General features: G+C 37.6%; 1 protein-coding gene across 1 annotated transcript in view; it reads right to left on the bottom strand.

The window, feature by feature from the left end:
- The window catches only part of NFXL1 (nuclear transcription factor, X-box binding like 1), a 45,664-nt gene extending 26,167 nt beyond the window's left edge, over positions 1 to 19,497 (bottom strand). The window contains exons 1-15 of the mRNA XM_018067610.2: positions 19,401 to 19,497; positions 18,195 to 18,365; positions 17,752 to 17,861; positions 16,796 to 16,929; positions 15,131 to 15,309; positions 14,801 to 14,962; positions 14,595 to 14,695; positions 13,282 to 13,396; positions 12,833 to 12,957; positions 11,758 to 11,880; positions 10,391 to 10,481; positions 6,955 to 7,075; positions 6,366 to 6,522; positions 5,563 to 5,654; positions 2,156 to 2,177 (exon numbers count right to left, since the gene is read on the bottom strand). Of these exons, the coding sequence (XP_017923099.2) occupies positions 2,156 to 2,177; positions 5,563 to 5,654; positions 6,366 to 6,522; positions 6,955 to 7,075; positions 10,391 to 10,481; positions 11,758 to 11,880; positions 12,833 to 12,957; positions 13,282 to 13,396; positions 14,595 to 14,695; positions 14,801 to 14,962; positions 15,131 to 15,309; positions 16,796 to 16,929; positions 17,752 to 17,861; positions 18,195 to 18,365; positions 19,401 to 19,497 (1,800 nt within the window). The remainder of the gene's footprint in view (positions 1 to 2,155; positions 2,178 to 5,562; positions 5,655 to 6,365; positions 6,523 to 6,954; positions 7,076 to 10,390; positions 10,482 to 11,757; positions 11,881 to 12,832; positions 12,958 to 13,281; positions 13,397 to 14,594; positions 14,696 to 14,800; positions 14,963 to 15,130; positions 15,310 to 16,795; positions 16,930 to 17,751; positions 17,862 to 18,194; positions 18,366 to 19,400) is intronic.
- Positions 19,498 to 20,530: the final 1,033 nt, after the last annotated feature.

Here is a 20,530-nt window from a genome sequence, read left to right on the forward strand (position 1 = left end):
TCTATTCTACTCATTGTCTGCAGGCATTCTGTTAAAATACAAGAAGACTTTGTAATTTTCTTCATTCCTAGTTTCTTTCTACCTCCTCCATTACAGGATGTATAGCAACATCAACGTAAGGAGTAACATAGTACAGCAATGAGCACCTACTCATAGCAAAATTTTGCTTGAGAAAATTGCTACTTCTGTCACTAGTGAAAAGTTCACATTTCCCAGTGAAAATGCCATCAGGAGCTGGAAACTATTATAGAAGGGAAGCTCTTGTTAACAAAAATAAATTAATTTGAGGTGGGTTTACTTGTTCAGAGACAATGTGGCTGTAAAACACTGAACAGACATTACATGTTAATTTTTTTCTTTCCAGAGATCTCAGAACAACATAAAAACATACAATGTGCATAAAATACACTGCAAACACCCTCTTCACACACACATTAACAAGTCATTCTCTTCCCTGACTTCCACAAAAATCTCAAAGATTAGGAAATTTCACTCCATTCCAGAAACTGCTGCACTTCAGAAGGAAGGCAGAACTGCCCTTTGCTGGCTGAGAGTATAGAGTGTCATGCAGCATCAACATCTAAATAAGGTCAAGTATAGAGTCCCTGGGATTTTTATTTATTTTCTCTACTAATCCATAAAGAAAACATGACCCAAAGCCATTGACTGATTCTGTTAAGACTAGTATGCAATAGAGATTTTTTTTTAAATTATTCTGAAATAAGTAGTAATAAGTACGTAGTAATTGGTACCATTTTCTCTAATAAGAGTAGTGACACTGTTTAACCCTCTGTTATGTGGAGGGACATAAACTTCACAACCATGTACAACTAAACAGTATCAAAACCAGCAACATTATCTAGAGCAAGTTATATATTCAGTCCATTGACCACAGCTTATATTCTGTTTATACATAAATTCATGAAAATCAGGGTGAGATTCCATATGTCCTATCAAAAACCATATCACTCACTCAATAAAATATTGGATAATTAAGCCATAAGTTTTACTGCAGAAAAAAACAAGACCCACTCTGTTTCAGCAACAAACAAATAGGCACTGTTGTTCTTTTCATTCATTTTCACTGCAAATTTTTCTTTAGGTACCGACAAGCTGCAAAGTAGTTCTATGGAAGCTGCATTCACAGCCCAGATGGGTTAACACATATGCTGCACAAACAGACTGCAGAGACAGGAACTTTGGTAACAACATTTGAAGATGTTGCCACAACATAATTGATCCACCATTTTAATACATATCAAAAGATTATTAAAGAAGGTCAAAGAAAAAAAAAATTTGTTTTTACTGTTTTCTAGAATTTGTTACTTGCTTAAAATGATTCTAGGTTTTTTTATAATATTGTTAGTTGGACTTTGATAGTGAATTTATGCCAGACATACTAGATGATGATAATGATGATTAGTAGACAAAGCCATAATAGCAATAGCTTTTTTTAAAATTAGTTTAGCAATCATCTTTTAAAAATCAAGAAAAATGAGTTGACCTTAAATTTCATAACTTTTAGAAATTACTGTGAATAATGATGATAGTTATTTAAGCATCAATTAGATTTTCTTCTCATGTAAGTCAAAATAGACAATGACTTCACTTAAAACTAGAGAAGGCTAGTTTTCATCAAAAGACAACCTAATAAGTAACACTAAAGAAGTTTCTACTATACTGTCTGATTTCATCCATGTGTGCTTAGATCCAAGTCACATGAAAATCTTCCTGTATGACATTATGTTCCTTGTCTTTTTAAAATATACACAGCAGTTTATAGGAGCGCTAAGGAAAGTGTGTAATAGGGAGAGATTAATAACCATAGAATGAGGCAGAAAAAAAACAGAAGCATCTAATAAAAAAGACCACCCAAAACCATTCCAACATATTGTTAACAACTGCAAGAATACACGAATAGCTACGTAAATCATGAGTCTAAATTTCTGTTCACAAATTCTATGAAGTCAATTAGTTACATATTCTTCAAAAAGGAACTAAAATACCTTCTGATACGTAAGCCCTTGTAATAAGGTACTTAATTGGTTTAAAAATATGTATTAAAAAAATCTATTATTTGTCTTTTGTGTTTTTTTTTTCAGACTGACATAATATCTGCCATATTTCACTTTATAAGGCAGTTTCCACAACTCACCTCATGCTGTCCAAGACACTCCCTGTTAAAGAGAAAAATCACAGATTTAGAAAACATGTACTTCTTTAGGGGATTTAAAACAGTGACAGTGTTTTTCACACAAAAATCAATGCAATCTATTTTTAAAAAGTGCAAACTAATAGAAAATCATCTGTCTATGCAGCTCAATGCCTCCTCCTTTCCAACAGTTGTTTTGATTACTGTGTTTTATGATGGCAATCCCAAAATATGTTTCATGTGCAAATTAATTGTAGTTGTATATGAAATCAATAACTTATTTTAGAAAATAACCTGCTTTGCTTCCAAATATCTTCTCCTTTGTCTCTACTAATAGGTCAGTATCAGTTATTTCAAAGAACTATCTAGTCTACTCTTAGGTTTACAGTTTTCTCCCTTTTAGAAAGCTCTACTGTTCCTAGGTAAGAAAACCTGCACTCTGATCTGAACTGTGAAGGTATTAAATAATTTGTGACTCATTCAAACACCAAAATCAATCCTTTGCTCAAGTTACTTTGAAAGCTATCTTTTTTTTTAACTGTCACTTCATATCCATCATCTTCTTGATTTCTCTATTGATATCTTATAAGGGAGAGCACTGAAATAATCATGAATATTCAAGCTAAAATACCTGTAAATCAGTTCCTAAAAATTTCCAGAAGAGTATTTTAAAAAAAATCCCTGATAACTTCTCTGACACAAAACAACTAACAATAGTTACAGATGGTCTTTAGGACAGCACGATACTAGCAAGAGCAATCAGTCTTTCACCTAGTATAAGAAACAGCAGATGCAGCACAGGAGCCTGTTCTTCATTCAATACAGCTCAACTACCTTATATCCACAATAATCTTCCTATATCCAGCTAACTGGGATCTAGGATCTCTGCATTCCATTGCAGCACACTTCTGTTCAACTGCAAGGGGAAACTGCTCAGCCAGCCTGATTGCCTTCTGCCATGTAACTACTAAATCTGTGAGTGAGGAATTCCCCATGGCAAACTTGCATTCAAGTTGAGCTATAATGGTGTCAGATGAACTACCAGACACACCAAAAACTAGCAGGATCACTGGGCTCAAATGGTAGTAGTTAGTTTTTGTATCCTACTTGGACAGCAGTTGCAGACAGAATTCTTCAGCCTGGGACCTATCTTGTTTAATTATTTTTTTCCCCAGTAACTTGGAAGAGACAAAATGCACTAATTTTGCAAGTAACATTAAAGGACACTACAGTCAACACATTTGAGGGCAGAGGTGCCATTTGGAAGGATCTAGACAGACTGGAGGAACAGGCTGAGAGGAAATTCATGAAATACAGAGACAGACAAAATCCTGCATCTGTGACTGACTAAATCCCAGCAACGCTGCAGGCTACTGGCTGGGGATAAAATAGTAATCTTTTAGCATTAAGGGGAAGTTACCAAGAAGATGAAGCCAGGCTCCTTACTGAGGTTCATAGCAGGGAGGCAAGAGACAATCATACTCTTAAACAAGTAAGGTTCTGACTGGATACACAGTGGAGGAAAAATAAAACCAAAATCAGTAAAAGTATAATTGAGCACTGAAAAAGATTGTTCTGAAAGACTGCAGAATCAATTTACTTGGGGTTTTCTAAGGTCCAGCTGGACAAAGCTAGAGCAAATTGCTCTGACTTCAGTGTTGATCTGCTTTCAGCAGGAGGCTGGACTAGACGACCTAAGCCTCAATGGTCCTTCAAAATTAACAGAGCAAATAGTTTTCCAGAAACTCCCTTTTTAACCAGTTACAGAAATAAATACCAAACGCATAACAAATCTCTACCTGCTCCTGTTCAAAGATACCAAATTACTAGAAAAAAACCCAGAAAATATTGCAAAGTTTCAGCAGTCAAGAATGGAATCTCCACTAACATCCATTCATACAGAACAGTATTATTTAAACTATTCTCCATCATCATATTTGTTCAAATGTCACTATTCCAGCAATGATTTCAGAAGCTCTGCTAATGATCTAAGAAGTTGTCACATAATTTGATTTGTAGCAACCCATTACTTTATAACCATGGTTTTGTTTATTACTATTTTCTTAATTCAGGAAACGTCTCCCATATCACTTTCATTTAAAAAAAAAAAAAGGAAAAAAAAAAGAACATTACAATTGCAAAGATCAATCAAAAGAGTTATGATATTCCAGAATTAGTATGATCTAATGCTAACAGAACCTTAATTTGCTCCAAGCACTGTGAAATGTAATGATGCTTCCTCTAGTTAGAAAATTAAATACAACTTTTCCAGTACAGTTTCCTTCTCACTTAGCAGACTTACCTCCTCTGGGGAAAAGTCTTCAGACTAAAGGAGGCTATTTTGATGTTGAAATTCAGAGGAACTAGGAGACGTCTTACAAAATGCATGATGTTACACTGACTTCTACTGAATACCTACACGAAACAGCTGCTACAGGCTTCTACACAAACACTGAAGCCAGACTGGTCAGAATAATCTGACCTTTTCCACCTTTTGGGAATCTGGCTTTGAACTTTGAACTCAAGTATCACAAGCACTGTATGGTCACAGTTTTGAACAGAAGTAAAACCTATTATAGCACAATCCTACATTAAGTTCTAAACATATCTACATTGACAAGTTAAATGGATCTTTTTATCATCTTCCTCCATCTAGTTCTCACTTCACAAAATGAGGATGTAATACTCCCTCATTAAAGAGGGATGTTTAAAAACCAAAAAGGCAGTAATGCCTGTGAAGTATGCAGGGTTTAAAACAGTAAGAGACCACAACACAAAACCAAACCAAAATCCCCACCAGCATTTCATTTTTCAGATAAATACTGAATTCTCTGTAACGTAAACAGAGGCTCCATCACAGTGAAAAAGAATGGTGAAAAAGTGTCATCATCCTGTGTTCCCCTGTATCCTCAGCACCATCATAGAAAGAGTTGATTCAGTTCAACTCAAGGAACAGAACCTTCTGGACAAGTCAAAATCAGAAAGGAAACAAGCCTATGGGATGAAAAGTATGAACCTATCATTCAATAGCATACCATAACAACTGAGAAACAAAGCAGCAACTCATTACGCAGAATATTATGATCCCATAAACCAAGACAGAAACTACACAGAAAAAGTCATGTCACTGATGACTATCAAACTTTGCATTTTCTTTTAAAGTAGCATTGCACACAGCACACATTGGAAAAACTAATCCTTACTATCAGTGCTTTCACACAGTGAGCACACATTAGAGAAATGTCTTAAAGAACCAACAGCGCTCCCAGCTTTATGAGAATGGTGTTCACATAGGCTTTTTGCATCTGGAGACGAAAATATGGTTATTTTCATGTCCACCTCTACAACAGTATAAAAAGAAAAAAATCTTTTACCACGTAAAAACTTTTTTTTCCTTTTTTAATACGTACACTGGTATAGGAACCTCACAGGGAGGACACGGTAATGCAGTTTGAATGAAAGCTGGCTCAGATGGATGTTCCCAAGGACCTGCAGACTGATGCTGAGAGCAAGAGACACTAGGTGAATACAAAACACAAACACAACTATCTGCTTGACCATAAATAAACACATCATCTAAAGAGTTCCCAGTTCTAACAAATTCACTTCCTAGTAACTAACTTTTTACTAATGAAAATCTCAACACCCCCTACACATAAAAAAATTACTGTTTCATCCTTAGCCTGGTTAGGAATAAGAAAATGTGGTCCTTACTGCTAAAAATTAAGCACAAAGTCAAACAAAAGAGTCAACCAATCCTAACTATTTAATAGAGGTAAAAATATAAAAATATTTAAATTAGTAAGCTAGTTCAATTACCATCATGCAGTGTATGCATCATGCTCAAAAATGCGAAACAATTTCTCACTTCTGTCTTGTGCAAATTTTGATGGTTAAGTAAATATCAGAGGTAAATTTATTTTTTGCTCTTATGTTAAAAGCAATTGCGTACATTTGGAATTAACATTTGTAATACAACTGTAACAAAAATCTTATAATTTCTTGAGTAATTATAATTGTTGAAAACTGCAAATTCAATTATATATTACAAAATCACTTACATTGCAACAAAGCACCATTTAGTTTTGCGTTGAGCAGTATGCTGACTGATTTTTATTTACTCTGAACTTCAAAAGCCTCCAACATAAGATTAAGGTTGAACTGTTGCTCATTCTTCACAACAGTAATACACCATTTTTCACTATTTACTTACTGAGCCAGTTTGCCTCACAAGAGCTTCGTCGTGGCAGGAAACAGGGCACAAATGACCACATGTTAATGTTTTCTGGCAGGGCTGACGACACGGAGGACACCGCCCAAAGTGACAGTAGTGTTTCTCCTGGGTAGAGTGGTGGCAGGTAGGTGGTCGACTGAAATAAAATCCAAGAGGAATCAATATGACAGCAAAAAATAAGAAGTTACAGTCAGAAGTTACTGGGCAATTATGCTCAATACACAAAGAATTGAAATGAACAAGTTGGTTTGGGTTTTTTTTTCTTCTCGACTTCAGCAGTGGTTAATATTACAATAAAATTAAAACAGGAGTTCTAAATAAAACTAAAATCAAAGCTGGGTTTACATATTCAAACAGCTGTTTCAATCCAAATTCTACTCTGCGATAAGCAATCTTGCTAGACCCCAGTAGAAAATATTCTTTTTCCTTTTGCTAGTCAATTTTTCTAGATAGACTGTCTCATGGAGGTACTTCAAAACATATCAGAGATGACTTGGAAGAAATGAGTGGGACTACAAAATTAGAATAAGAAACAAGAACAAAAAACACACATACTTTCTATACTGACCTGCACAGCTGCTTGCATTTGGGAGGTCTGATTGTACGCTCCCTGCCACAGGGCACTTTAATGACAGTTTTTCCACAATTGCATTTCACATCTACAGACTCTGGACATGGATTACAACTACCTAAAAACAAATACATTAACAGTATGACATTTTGAAAAGAAGTCCAGTTATTTGGCTCACACAGTACTTCTTTTTCTATTAGTATTTCAGTCTTATATACATATGAAGACATATCATCTTTCATCTAAATTCAAAAAGGTAAGATACACTGAAAAACTGGTAAGGTTTTGCAGATCTTGGATGATATTAAATGTTCAGTATATGTATAATGAATGCTGTTTCGAAAAGATCCTTCACCTCTATAAAGTTTCTCATGTTACTAATCTGATATATTTTTAAAAACATATTTGTAAAAGACCCATGTTTTAATTTATAGCTCTCTCACACCATTTTTTCAAGAGCCAATTCCCAAGTTTTATTATTGAGTAATTAATAGTAAGAATATGAATCTTCTAAAAAACGCAAATTTAGATGTGGGTCTTGGCTTATTAACCATATTGGATTCTGAAATTTTAAATGAAGCAATGTTTTGAAAGAAGTATTGACAGCCAAATGTTTTAAGCAATTATGATTTGTTAGCAGGATCTGAGAAGCATCACTTCAAGAAGCAGATGTCTCAATAACAACAGGCTGCTGAAGAGCAAAGGATGGAAGTACTACAGTCTTTATATTGCAAAGTAAATTAAATTATAATATATTATCAGCACACATAAAATCATAGAATCACAAAATGGTTTGGGTTCTAGTTCCATCCAGTTCTGAACACCCCTGCCATCAGCAGGGACATCTTACACTACACCAGCTAGCCCAAAGCACCATCCAACCTGGTCTCGAACACTTACAGGGATCAGACATCTCAAGGTTCTCTGGGCAACCTGTTCCAGTGCCTTACCACCTTCACAGTAAAGATTTTTTTTCCTAGTATCTAATCTCAACCTACTCTCTTTCAATTTGAAGCCATTCCCCCTTGTCCTGCCACTTCATGCTCTTGTCGAAAGTTCCTCTCCATCCTTCTTGTAGGCTCCCTTCAGGTATTGAAGGCTGCAATTAGGTTATCCCAAAGCCTTCTCTTCTCCAGGCTGAACAATCCCAATTCTCTCAGCCTTTTCTCACAGAAGAGGTGCTCCATCCCTCTGATCATCTCGGTGGCCCTCCTCTAGACTCGACTCAACAGGTCCATGTCCTTCCTGTACTGGGGACTCCAGAGCTGGATGCAACACTCCAGTGGTGTCTCACAAAAGCAGAGTAGAGGGGAAAAATCACCTCCCTCGACCTGCTGCCCATGCTGCTTTGGATGCAGCCCAGGATACAATTGGCCTTCTGGCTCCAAGTGGACATTGCTAGCTCATGTCCAATCTCCCATCCACCAGCACCCCCAAGTCCTTCTCAGCAGAGCTGCTCTCAAGCTGTTCATCTCCCAAGCCTGTGTTGATACCAGGGTTTGCCACAACCTGGGTGCAGCACCTTGTTCTTGGCATTGTTAAACTGCATTAGATTCCCATGGGCCCGCTTCTCCGGTTTGTCCAGTTATTTTTACAAAATAAACTGAAGGTCTAAAGCTATATGGTTCAGAGTGGTTAATATTTCTATTCCCTGGCAACAAATTCTAAATTTTATCAAGCATGAAAAAAATAACAAAAAAAGAATTAAAAAAAAAAAATCAAACCACACACATAATAGATTGTTACCTTTTTTCAGGGACCCCTGCAAAAGGCCAACAGCTTATTATCAACCTCTGTGAAGTTATTTTCTAGGAGGTATATATTTCCTTTAAAATCAGTGGTCCCTGAGATCTGGCAGCTCATTGCAAAATTAACCTGACCTGGTATTACATTCTAAAGATAAAATAATTAATCATAACTTTCAGTAGCTATTAAAATACTGGTGTATAAGGAGAAACATGAATATAAATATTTTCAAATAAAAATAATTGCCTTGATTAGGAATATTTACATTCATTAAGATATTACAGTCTGTACTAGACTGTATTTGTTAAAGCACAGAGAAGATTTTGAAAATTGTTTTAGAAAATAAGTTTATCATCTGATATCATAGTTACTAGCTTCATTATATGCAAATTTAGTTGGCAAATAGACAATTATACTCTTTTGATAGATTACACTTCAAAGTGTATATATTTGACATTTACAGTCTCAAAGATCACTTTTATTTTCTTACAGATACTGCTTTATTGTTTTCATGTTAGTTATTAGAAATCTTTGTCATTTTTAGCCAGGCTGTAAAATGCAAACAGCATCAAATATAAACCATCAGTCAACGTAAAAGTTTATCCTATAATGCAACACTGACTCCTTAGTTTTTCAATGAGAATTTTATTCTATGATTTAGTTATCAAACAAACTAATGCAGAAACACAATGTTACCAGTTTTGTTCGGACAGTACAGAAAAAATTATGTATTTCTAGGATTTTGGAGAGGTACAGGGGCAGAGGGGAGAAGAAAGGAAAGGTAAGAAGAAAAGGGACACAGTTCACAGACTAAAAAACAAACCACTAGTTTGTGGCGACAGATTTAATAGCAAGTTAACTGGGACAACTACCACATTTGCCTGTACTCTCCTCTAAAGAGTCACTCCCTCAGAAGGAAGACTGGTTGTACAAGCTGTGAATTATTTCTTGAGTTGTTGCAATTTATAGTTCAGAATACTAAGGGAAATTATATAGGCTACTCAGTTGCTGTTTCAGCAGGGCAGCAGTTTCTGTGGGGAAATTGCTGAGAGGGCAGATAATTTTCCAGTCATTCCAATTTAATCCCCTACCAAGGAAATGTCAAAGCAATTGGCCAGGATAAAAGCTGCCAGGTAATTCTGGCCATTTCCAGCATCTTTTTAACCAAGGTCATGGCATGCAGAAGTAAACTTTTTTGCTATCCTTCATACAGTAAGTAACAAGTACTTATTTTCTTTCAACAGCAAGATACCAATATACTTTCGAATTCCATCATATTTATTTTTAAATTTTAAGCCCACTTGTACCACATGTTGTATTCTAGGATTTTTAAAATTAATCCAGACTCAACCAGCAACAGTCATTTCTATATGTATTTGTTATGCATATTCAGTGAAAAGAATAATTTTGAACAGAATTATTGGTGAAAAAAAGGCAAGCCATGGCTTTTGAATTACACAGCTGGAAAGAGGAACAATGTTAAGCAAAAACACCAGGTAAAAATTCAAGTTGCCACTATATAGGTCTTTAAGTTCTAACCAGCACTTTCAAACACACTGCCCCCACAAAAAGCCCACATGCAACAAGCGAGAGAATTCATTAAGGACCACACAGAGTCACACAAGCATAAAATTTGGCAAAAATAAACAATATTCCATCACTACAGGGATTCTTCACCTGTTCTTACCTCTGTGGCAACCTGAAGGACATTTGTGATTTCTGCAGCCTAGAGTCCGCCCACAGACTTGATCACAAGGTGGACAATTTCCAGAACAGCACTATTAAAAAAAAAAATAAAACCAAAAAAACCCAGAAAGGTCTATATAACCGAAAACTTAGAAATTTCTGGTATATATTTTTCCAGTTCTGCCATCTCATTTCTGCAACACTTATTAAAAAAAGGTCAAGGTACTTTAGACAAGTTTCCTCCAGAAAGGAGGCTACCTGTACAGCGGTTTTAAAAAATTTCAAGTTATAAAATAGCAAGAAAACACACATTTGAAAGCATCATTTCGACATACTAAAAAGGCAGAGAGCTTAAAAAAAACATTTAAAAGTTCAGATTCTTGTAATATTTTAATCTAAAATAATTCAGAAGATTACACATAAAATATTCAACAATTTGCCCCATTACTCTGCAATTTCTTCCACTTTTACGCTATATCGTCCCTAGCACAAAGATACTGCTAATAATTTTTTTAAACACCTTTATAGTAAAGCTCAGATAACTTTAGGATCAGTTTTCTACTATCACACCACTACAGTGGTGGATGCCAGGACAGGAGGGAACCCCATTTTTAATAACTTGAAAGGTACCCACCTTCCAAACTGTATATGGAAGAATGACTATTAGGAAGAGAAACATGGATTTTTTTATCATAAATTAAAGATGTCAAGGTTGCATTTACTTGTTTTGTAATCTTTTCACGCAGAGTAAATTCACTTTAACAATAATATTAAAAAACACATGAGAATAAAACTGTATTTTTTCATGCCTGTTTGGGATAAGAAGTCCAACTTTCATAATGTATTAATTCACAAACAGCAGACAACTTTCAGGTCTTCTTTAATGAATAAATTGAAAAGACAGAGACTATCAATCATTCTTTTGATTTCAAATGAGAAGGGAAACAAAACTCCAATTCCCAACTGTCAGACTACTGCTGATTGCAGTGGTGCATATTAGGTGTGATGGAATGCTGGGCTATGAAAAATAAGAGTATGTTCCTTACAAAGTTATGACAGATCTCCAGCTTTGCCTACAAAGTTAGGAAATAAATGGGTTTAACTACTACAGAATGCATAAAGCATGAGTAACTACTAGAGAATCTGAAAGCAAAACTGCCTCCTAGAACTGGAGAGTTGTCAAAATCTCCTCCCGGTTTTTAAGGTCACTTAGTTTTTCTTGATGACTTGCTGTTCAGAGAATTCTAGTACACCGAAAACTAATTTGAATGGCATTGAGATCTTTATATAGTATAAAATATTATGTCTAAATTTTGAAAAAAGTTATCTAAACAATACATTTGAGAAAGATCACCTGTGGGTACTCACCTTTCTCCGACACTGGTGCTTTTGGCAATCTCGAATTTTAGTACACTTTGTTTCACACAGATATGGCTTATGACATGGCATGCGTTTAGTGTGCTTTCCACAGCGACACTGCTTTTCAACCTCCTGGGCAGCAAGACAGGTAAAAAAAGCAGAGTATTTTTAACACAAAAAAAAAAAAAAAAAAAAAAAAAGAAAACAACACGATCTACTACTACCTGTAAAGAAAAGTACAAGGGAAAATAACATTTACACTGCTCTGTCACAACAGGAAGTTTATGACGTGCTCTGAGCAGATTAGCTATCTGTGAAGTAACTACCTGGGGACCTTAAGTTGGTATTGCAAACACCTCACTGTAGCCTCTTCACTCAGAGGGAAGTCACTTCAAAGGAACCAAGCAAGTGTGTAGTGGAAGATGTCAAGTGTAAACACAAAACAAATTCATCCAAAAAAGAACCCCTCCTGCACAGTAAACTAGATTCATCCATCATGAATACAGGTAAAATGTAAGTGAGTAGGTCTATCTGACCTTCATCCCAGCTGTCATGTGCTAACTACTTTCACCACAGACTTTGTAGCCAAAACTGGCTCAGGAAGAGACAACTGAGACCAGAGAGCAATGGGTTTATAGACCAGACCACAGATGCTCCATGGATGTTTGGACCAGACCGAAACTTTATTTTCTTGTTTGTAAGAAGATAATGTTATGCTACAGCACCTTCCATTTCACTAATGAAGGAATATCATAATATGACAAAGCCACAAGGAAGCTAGAAAATTTGGGGAAAAATTGTCTTTTAGGATATAATTAATTAAAAAAATGAAAACAAACCAAAAATAGGCCCAAACAATAAAACACTCATCTATGCCTCAGTTCAGATACATAATGCTCAACTACTTATTCAGAAATGTATTGGAGCGACAGGCGAACAGAAAAAGAACGTGCTGCTTTTAATGAACATAAACTCATAGATTTTGTGATAGATACAACTCCATTTTCCTTAGGAGATTCGCACTGTTTCAGGCATACAGTTTAAAAACCCTAACAAAATGTGAACTTGCTACAGCAAGACTAACCTGTCTGCATATTTCACAGGGCCCCCGATGACAGCGCTGTGAACATTTATGGATGCCACATTCCAGAACTTTGTCACAACTATCACCACAGGTGGGCACATCTTCTGTGCAAGGCAATGTAAACTCTGTATAAAAAGACAGAAGTACAAGCAAACATTTAGGAAAAAAAGCCAAAATATTTAGGAAAAAAATGCAAAGTGTAACGAGTTTAAATGCCAATTCTCTCTCATTTTTTAAAAAGGTTCTCCAGAGTTACTCAGTTATTCACATTGCAAATTAAACCCCTGGTACTAAGTAAAGTTTTGAAAGCTATGCAAAAAAAAGTTAATACAGTGTCACAGTTGACTGTAAGAACTTTTTGTGGACCTGCAGAATTAACCTAAACTACTCATTGTCAAAGACTGGATGAGTTTTTTTTTAATTTATCATTAAAAAAAAATATAGCTTACTTGTTTTTCCACATGGACAGGACCTTTTCCCAGAACGAGGACAGTCTCCACAGGGACCAACATGACAAACTTGTTCACATGTGTGATTACCACATGGCAAACGTTTCCTACACACCTGAGAAACTCAGAAAAAACAAGTAAATGAAGTGTAGTGGAACTACACACCAAGACAAAGCAACCTAAGGGTAAAAAGTAGGAGACACATCTGGATGGAATTTAACTTTCTTTACATTTTGCTAACAAATTTTATATTTGATGAGTTCACCATATAAAACTGATCATCCCTGCAGTGATCCTAGTCTGAAAGACCCCTGTATACTGAGGAGGTAGTGGTTCAGATAACCTGAGTAGTCCAGGTCTGTGCTGTGCTGCACATACAACTTAACCTTCAGGTCTGCATTATACTGCACATCCGCCTTGGCTGTAGGATAAACATACTGTAGCAGAGGAGATTGGAGGCAGCTCCCACTTGGTACCAGTGATTATGCTGCCTTTATCTAGAAGTGTAGCAAGAGTTCTCACCCAAACATCCTTTCTGTTTGACAGTAGAAATTATGATCAAAGATGCTTTCTTGTAACAAAATCTTACAATAGTTTCAATGACCAAAATGGGAAAGTTCGTTTTACAGATGGGGTCTGCACTGCATGCTGCAGATTCACATTTCATTTGATGATGCACAGCTTGGGGTTCTGAACATCTAAAGGGACACACTATTTTATATTATACTCCCTTAGTGTTAGCTGAAATAACCTGTATTTTAACCAATGCTTCACAGAGGCTAAGTGCCTTCCTTACTGGGATCAGAATGACCAAGTACCTCCTGGTGCAGCCTCCCATCTACCACTTAATTTTTTAAAATTATTTTTATTTTTTACAGTTGATCAATCCATAGCCTTGATCTTAAGCATGAGCTGCAAATATACTTCAAGGAATGAATCACAAAGTTTTCATTCTGCTAGTCACTAGAAGTAAATAACCATGAAAGTCTTGCCTACTAAGCTGTGGTTTCATGCTTATTTTTGGAGGCAACAGCTGAAATTTCAATCTCAAGTACAAGCAGAATATGCAAAGTCAAATTCTCTATTACACTAACAATTCCAGAACAGTGACATTTTAGCTACTACAAGAAATTAACTGGGCAACCAACTAAATCTGTTCTCAAACACTGCTGCCTATATGTTCAATTGCAATTTCAAAACTTAAAAAAAAAATTATTTTCTTACCGAATTGAGTTTTTCCAATCTTTAATTACACCAAGTAATCAAATTTTATAATGATGAGAAATCTGTTAAAAAGAATAGCTTCAGCATACCTGATCACACTGCCACTGAGGACTTGCACAAAGTCTTTCTGCTGTCTGTCTTCCACAGATACACCGTTGTTTACTGACACGTGGACAAGGCTGACAATCTCCTGTATGTAATTGCAAAGTGACATTAAGAATAGGAGTTGCAAAAGGATGATGTATCTTAACAATTGAAACAACTACTCCTCTGAAGTTTAAGAGAGCAGGTGTACCTGCATGACAGGAATTCTCACAAGTATGTTGTCCACACAGTAATGTTCGTCCACACGGCAGGCGACACGACCACTCCTTGGCACTGCACCTCCGGGGCACTGGCTTAGCCTTCTTACAGTGACAGGTTGTTGTGACCATCTTTGGGCAAGGTGGACAGGGTCCTAATTACAGGAAAAAGAATAGCTTGCTAATGGTCATTCAGCAAATGCAGCCTTAACTACAGCTCTTTTATTCTTGAGAATTTTAAACATACTTAACAGATTTTAAGTAAAACTGTGTAACAGGTACCTAAATACAGGTCATGCAACCAAGAGAGGCAAAGGATTTACCTGGATGACAAAGCAGCAAACATTTATGACCACAAGAAGGTTTGAATTCCCTCTCACATATCTGACCGCAGGAGTGAGGTACCAGCCATGGGTCCACTGTTGGATTCTCCACTTTTCCACAGTAACAGTAATACCTACTGGGAGTTTCAGAGCGTTTGTATTCAAACCTACATTTTGGGCTACAACAAAGGAAAAAGGAGTGAAAAGAAAAGCAACTTTTTAAAAAAAAATTTAAAAAGAAAAAGCAATTCTTATCATTTTGGCTTCCCAAGATTGTTACAATGCTACCAATAACATTTTTACAACTACTATAACCAATAATAATATAATTAAATTTATAATATTCACTGAAGGTCTTTCTATATGTCAGATTTTACAGTGCATTCATTAGAACGTCTAAGGAATTGTCCCATCACAGCAATCTCTTTTCTTTAAGATTATACATAGATAAGAATTCAACACAGCAGGAATCAGAAGAATTTGTATGATAGGCAATACCACAACAACATATGCCACAAGGAGTTAACCTACTTAAACAGAACTAATTAAACAAAGGGATTAAAAACAGGTGTTTACTAACAGCAATCTACGTAAGCCATGTAAAACAAAGTTTAGCGATGCTACTAAAACTATGCATAATAATTAGAATTTTATCTGAAAAAATTTAGACTGGAGATGCACACCTTTATTTGTTACCCTTGATGTTGAAAGAAATTAAAAAATACATTATTGCTAAAGGTAGATAGGCATTAGAGGTCTGGAACTTTTAAGTGCCACAGGCTCTACAGGCTTTCATGTGCAAGCCATGGATGAGGGAGGCAACACTAGGAAGAAGAAACAAAGCAGTTTACATTTCTGGCTACAGTGGGAAACGACAAAAGATAAGGAGCTACTCCTCAGAGTAGAACAGGGACCTTGAAAGACCTATGCACTCATTTTTATCAAATAAAATGTCAATTTGCCATGATACAATACATTACAGACCATAAAGTATTTCTCAATAGAGCCTGCATAGCTTTAGCATGTGCCTGAATGTAAAATAAAATACAATTCACCTTGAATTTTTTTCATTATCAACATTATGCTAAAACACAAAACTAGTTTATAGTACAACAGGCATTATCAACTTGAGATGCTGCCAACCAAAAACTTGATACTTTTATTTCCTAAGCAAACTCACTTAGGAAATTTATTCATGCAGCCACAATATTACCTTCTTTTTTATACAATCTCAAGTAAAACTGCTAGACTGGCTTTAATGCTGAAATTATACAGAGACTAAAAGAGTAAATAATAAATCCCTACATCTTGCTATTTGAGGACTTCTTTAAAACTTATTTATTTCATGTTGCCAACTTTAAAAGGGAAAAATATGTAAAGCCATTCAGGAATAAATATTAGAAGCTGAGCCATAAGATAGATAAGTTACCTTCTCAGAAGTTAGAACAGATTTGATGCAGTAAGTTTTTAATATCACTGTGAAATATTCCTGAATCATGTTAATGAAAACTTAAAGATAATTTTAAAAATCAATAGAAAAGTCAGTCTTCTAAAAATGCTTTTTGGTATGCACATCATTTACAGGTACTGTTCCTTTCTAAAGTAACACCAGTTCACACAGTTTTCACAATAGAAATAACTGTAAATGTACCACAAGAAGCTCACCATGGCCAGGGATAGTCTTTCTTCCCAAAATCATCATCCGTCAAAGGAGACGACACAAGGAAAAGGCTGTCCTTGGCCCACTTTTGGATACACACCAGGTGAAATATACAAAAGCACCCACAGCAGCTCCAGACCTAAAGAGGAGACATAAATGTCAATTAATTTCAATTAGGTTTCTTTCTGTTTCTGTTGATGAACATCCATAGTATCTAAAGAAATACAAGCTTTCACTTTTCCCTTTAAAAATGGGTTTTCAGAGATAGATTATACCCATTGTTAGATGAATACAGGAAGTTCTATTGTTACAGATTCATACCTATAAATCTTTTTTTCCCCGACTCCCGTGGGAAGTTTTTGCCAAGGCCTATGGAGGCCAAAATACTCAGATAATCAGAAAAATGTTGATTTAAACACACTGTTGGAGGTCATGTAGCACAAACTGATGCCCAGAGAAGGACTATGGTCAACTTAGCTCTGTTCAGCAACAACTCTGCCTTGCAAAGTTGGAAAGTCCTGAGGGATGGGGACTCTGCAACCATCCTGGACAACCTACTCCAAGTGTCATACTACCTTCCCAGTACCCAATCTGCACCTTCCAAGCCTCAGTTTGTGCCACTGTCCATTATTACACCACCTGGCACCACAAAGGTGACTTTGGCTCTACCTAAACTATTGCAATTTGATAAGAAAAGTGCAGCAGAAAATTTAACTTGTAATTAACTATTCTACACTATGATAACAAACATATGTAAAAAAATACATATTCTTATTACAAGCTAGATATATAAGTACTTATATATATGTGTTCCAAAATCCAAAGATGCCAAGTGCTGCATTTAGTACTCTTACCATTTTAAAGCTAACAATCCCACGAATTATCTCAGTATTATAATTAAAAACACGTTATTCAGACAGTTCTATTTGTTTCATTCTAAAAGATTACTGAAAGTACTTACAGCTTGGTTCCTTTTAACGGAAGCAATGCAGATGAGACAGGTCATAGCCCCTGACTGAAAAGCTTCATTCATGTACTGTCTTGTACGTTCCAGTTCACTTGCATCTCCATCTTTAATGTATAAAGATTTTTAAAACAATCAGTAACGTTCGATCTGCTATTTGGTACATGTTGAGACTGCTGGGGGCTTTTTCTCTGAATAAAGGCCAGTCATATTATTATAAAACCACATTTAATACAGTTTAAAACTATACCATTGCTTCTGCATGGAAAGACAAGAAATACTGCCAGCATGCATGGCTGGGAACAAATATTCTTTAATGCAAGACATCAGTATAGAGTGCTTTCCTTCCAATTATGGAAAAATCCTAAAACAGAGACAATGACACAGCATTGTTTATGCTTTCATACCAAAATAAAAGCCAATAAATGAAAAAAAATTACCAGTTTGACTGGTGTAAATGTTAAACGTTTTGTCCAAAATCTTTCCTTGTTTCACTTCAGCATCTTCATCATCATCTTCAGACGAGGAGCTTAATTGATCTCCAATTAGCTTTTTTGCTGCAGCCTGATTAGCCTTCTTAATTTCATCAAATTTCTTCAGTGAAGATAATTCTATTAAGAGAAAATATTACCGATGATTAATACCCTGATAGTTAATCATAACACTACATTCAGTTCTACATACTTTCAACTGTCCTTTTTTTTAAAGAACTTACTGATTTTATTTTTTTAAGGGAGTACATTGTTACATTTTCAATACCATACAAGAACAGATAAATTGTATTTACTTCTTTACTGTGCATAATCCATAAAATTCACAGCAGGAACTATTATCTATCAATTACTACTGACAAACCCAACCAAATATACCAGAATATATGCATCTATAATGCTGCTTTATGAAAAGGATACTTAGAAAACCACACACACATCCTACAAAAACACAACTTTCAGAGCATGAGGAAGAAAAACAGAAACTGCACAATTCTTGACAATTGTTATGATTTGCAGATACCCTACAGGTAACTCTCTCCGCATTTGGTATGTCTTAAATTACGATTTTCACTGATGTCCCTCAAATTCGACAAATCTTTACTGCAATAGAATGTTCATGCCGTTTCACAGCTGGCAGCATTAAAAGCAATGGGGTATTTTAATACAAGCTTTTTTTGAAGTTACTGCACGTGAAATAGAGGAAGGTTCTCACACAGAGGTACAAAATTATGTAATTCAACAGAGTTCATAATAAACCGAAGTGCCTTTAAGATAACATTCCACGGAGATATAAAGGTCTTCAGCAGATCGCAGGTCTTAAGTACCTCCTAGTCTTCTGTATTAGACTATTGCACCCAATATATTCACTAGGGTGTTGTCAAGTTTAGTTTTTAGGTTTTTCTTAAGAAACTATGCTGCCACTTAAAAGAGCTCCGACTTTGGCACTTTTGTGCTGTATTTCACAAGGATTAACTTGCACTCACAGCAGCCCCGCGCACCAAAAGCCCGCACCTTTCCCAGACCGCGGCAACGCGGCTCCCTAACCAGAGCACCTAAAGATGCGTGTCCCTACCGGGCAACTCCAGCCGTGATAAGAAACTGATACTTCATCCTTTACTTCACACTCTACTCTTCTGCTTCAGGGGCACCGACTGTGCTCCCTGCGGAGGGCACAGCCCCGAGCCCCCCGCCACTGCCGAGGCCCCGCATCTCCCGCGGGCAGAGGCCCTGCAGGCAGCAACGGCAGCATGGCGAGCACCGGCGAGCGGGCGCGGAGCGGAGCCGGGGCCCGCCAGCCTCCCTTCCCCCTGGTCCCGGGCACAGCCCCGACCTGGCCACCTGCAGGGGCTCCGAGCCACCGCCGGCTGCCCCGCCCGGGACCCTGCAGCTCGGGTAGGGGGGACAGGACGCGATACTCACGCCGGCCCCTCGCCGATGGTCCCTGCGGCGGCACGCTGTGGCTACTACCGCGGGCCCTCGGGGCCGGGCCGGGCAGCCGCCCAAGGCGGCGACCCGTCCCCGGGCCTGGGCGGGCCACGGCCGCGGCCGCCGGCCTCCCTGGCCCAGGCAGCCTCCATTCGCTGCCCGCGGTGAGCGGAGGGCGGTGGAAAGAGACCGGTCCCAGCACGCCACCCCGAAGGAGCTGAGTCTCCCCCTCCTCCCCGCCCGGCCCGGCCCCTCCGCCCGGCGCGGGCGGTGGAGGCGGCGCGGGACCGCGGTGCTCCCGCGGCAGCGCGACTTACAGCTCCCAGAGCCCGCCCGCGCGGCGGGCGGGGGCGGCGCCGGCACCGCAGCCCTGGCCCGGCCCGTCAGTGAGTCACACAGACAGACCTTGTGGTTAGGAGAGGTCGGGGACCACCTGGTCCCGCTCTTAACCCTCCACTGCCAAGTCCACCACTGAACCGCGTCCCTAAGTGCTACATCTGTAAGGCTTTTAAATACCTCCAGGGATGGTGACCCCACCACTTCCCTGGGCAGTCTGTTCACTGCTTGACAACCCTTTCAGTGAAGACATTTTTCCTAATATCCAAACCAAACTTCCCCTGGCACAACGTCAGGCCATTTCCTCTCTTCGTGTCACTTGTTACTTGGGAGAAGACGCTGAACCCCACCTCACTACCACCTTCTTTCAAGTAGTTGTAGAGAGTGATAAAGTCCCCCCCAAAAGCATCCTTTTCTCCAGAGTAAATTTTTGGCAGCCCCTTCTGTGGCATGCAGCTCTTGCCTGCATTTGCTTCATAGCTCCTCTTCAGAGTATGAGAGTCAAAAACCAAACACAAAGC

Source organism: Manacus vitellinus, unplaced genomic scaffold, assembly GCF_001715985.3.
Source record: "Manacus vitellinus isolate BGI_N305 unplaced genomic scaffold, ASM171598v3 scaffold_0_pilon, whole genome shotgun sequence".
In the NCBI taxonomy this organism is placed as follows: Eukaryota; Metazoa; Chordata; class Aves; order Passeriformes; family Pipridae; genus Manacus; species Manacus vitellinus.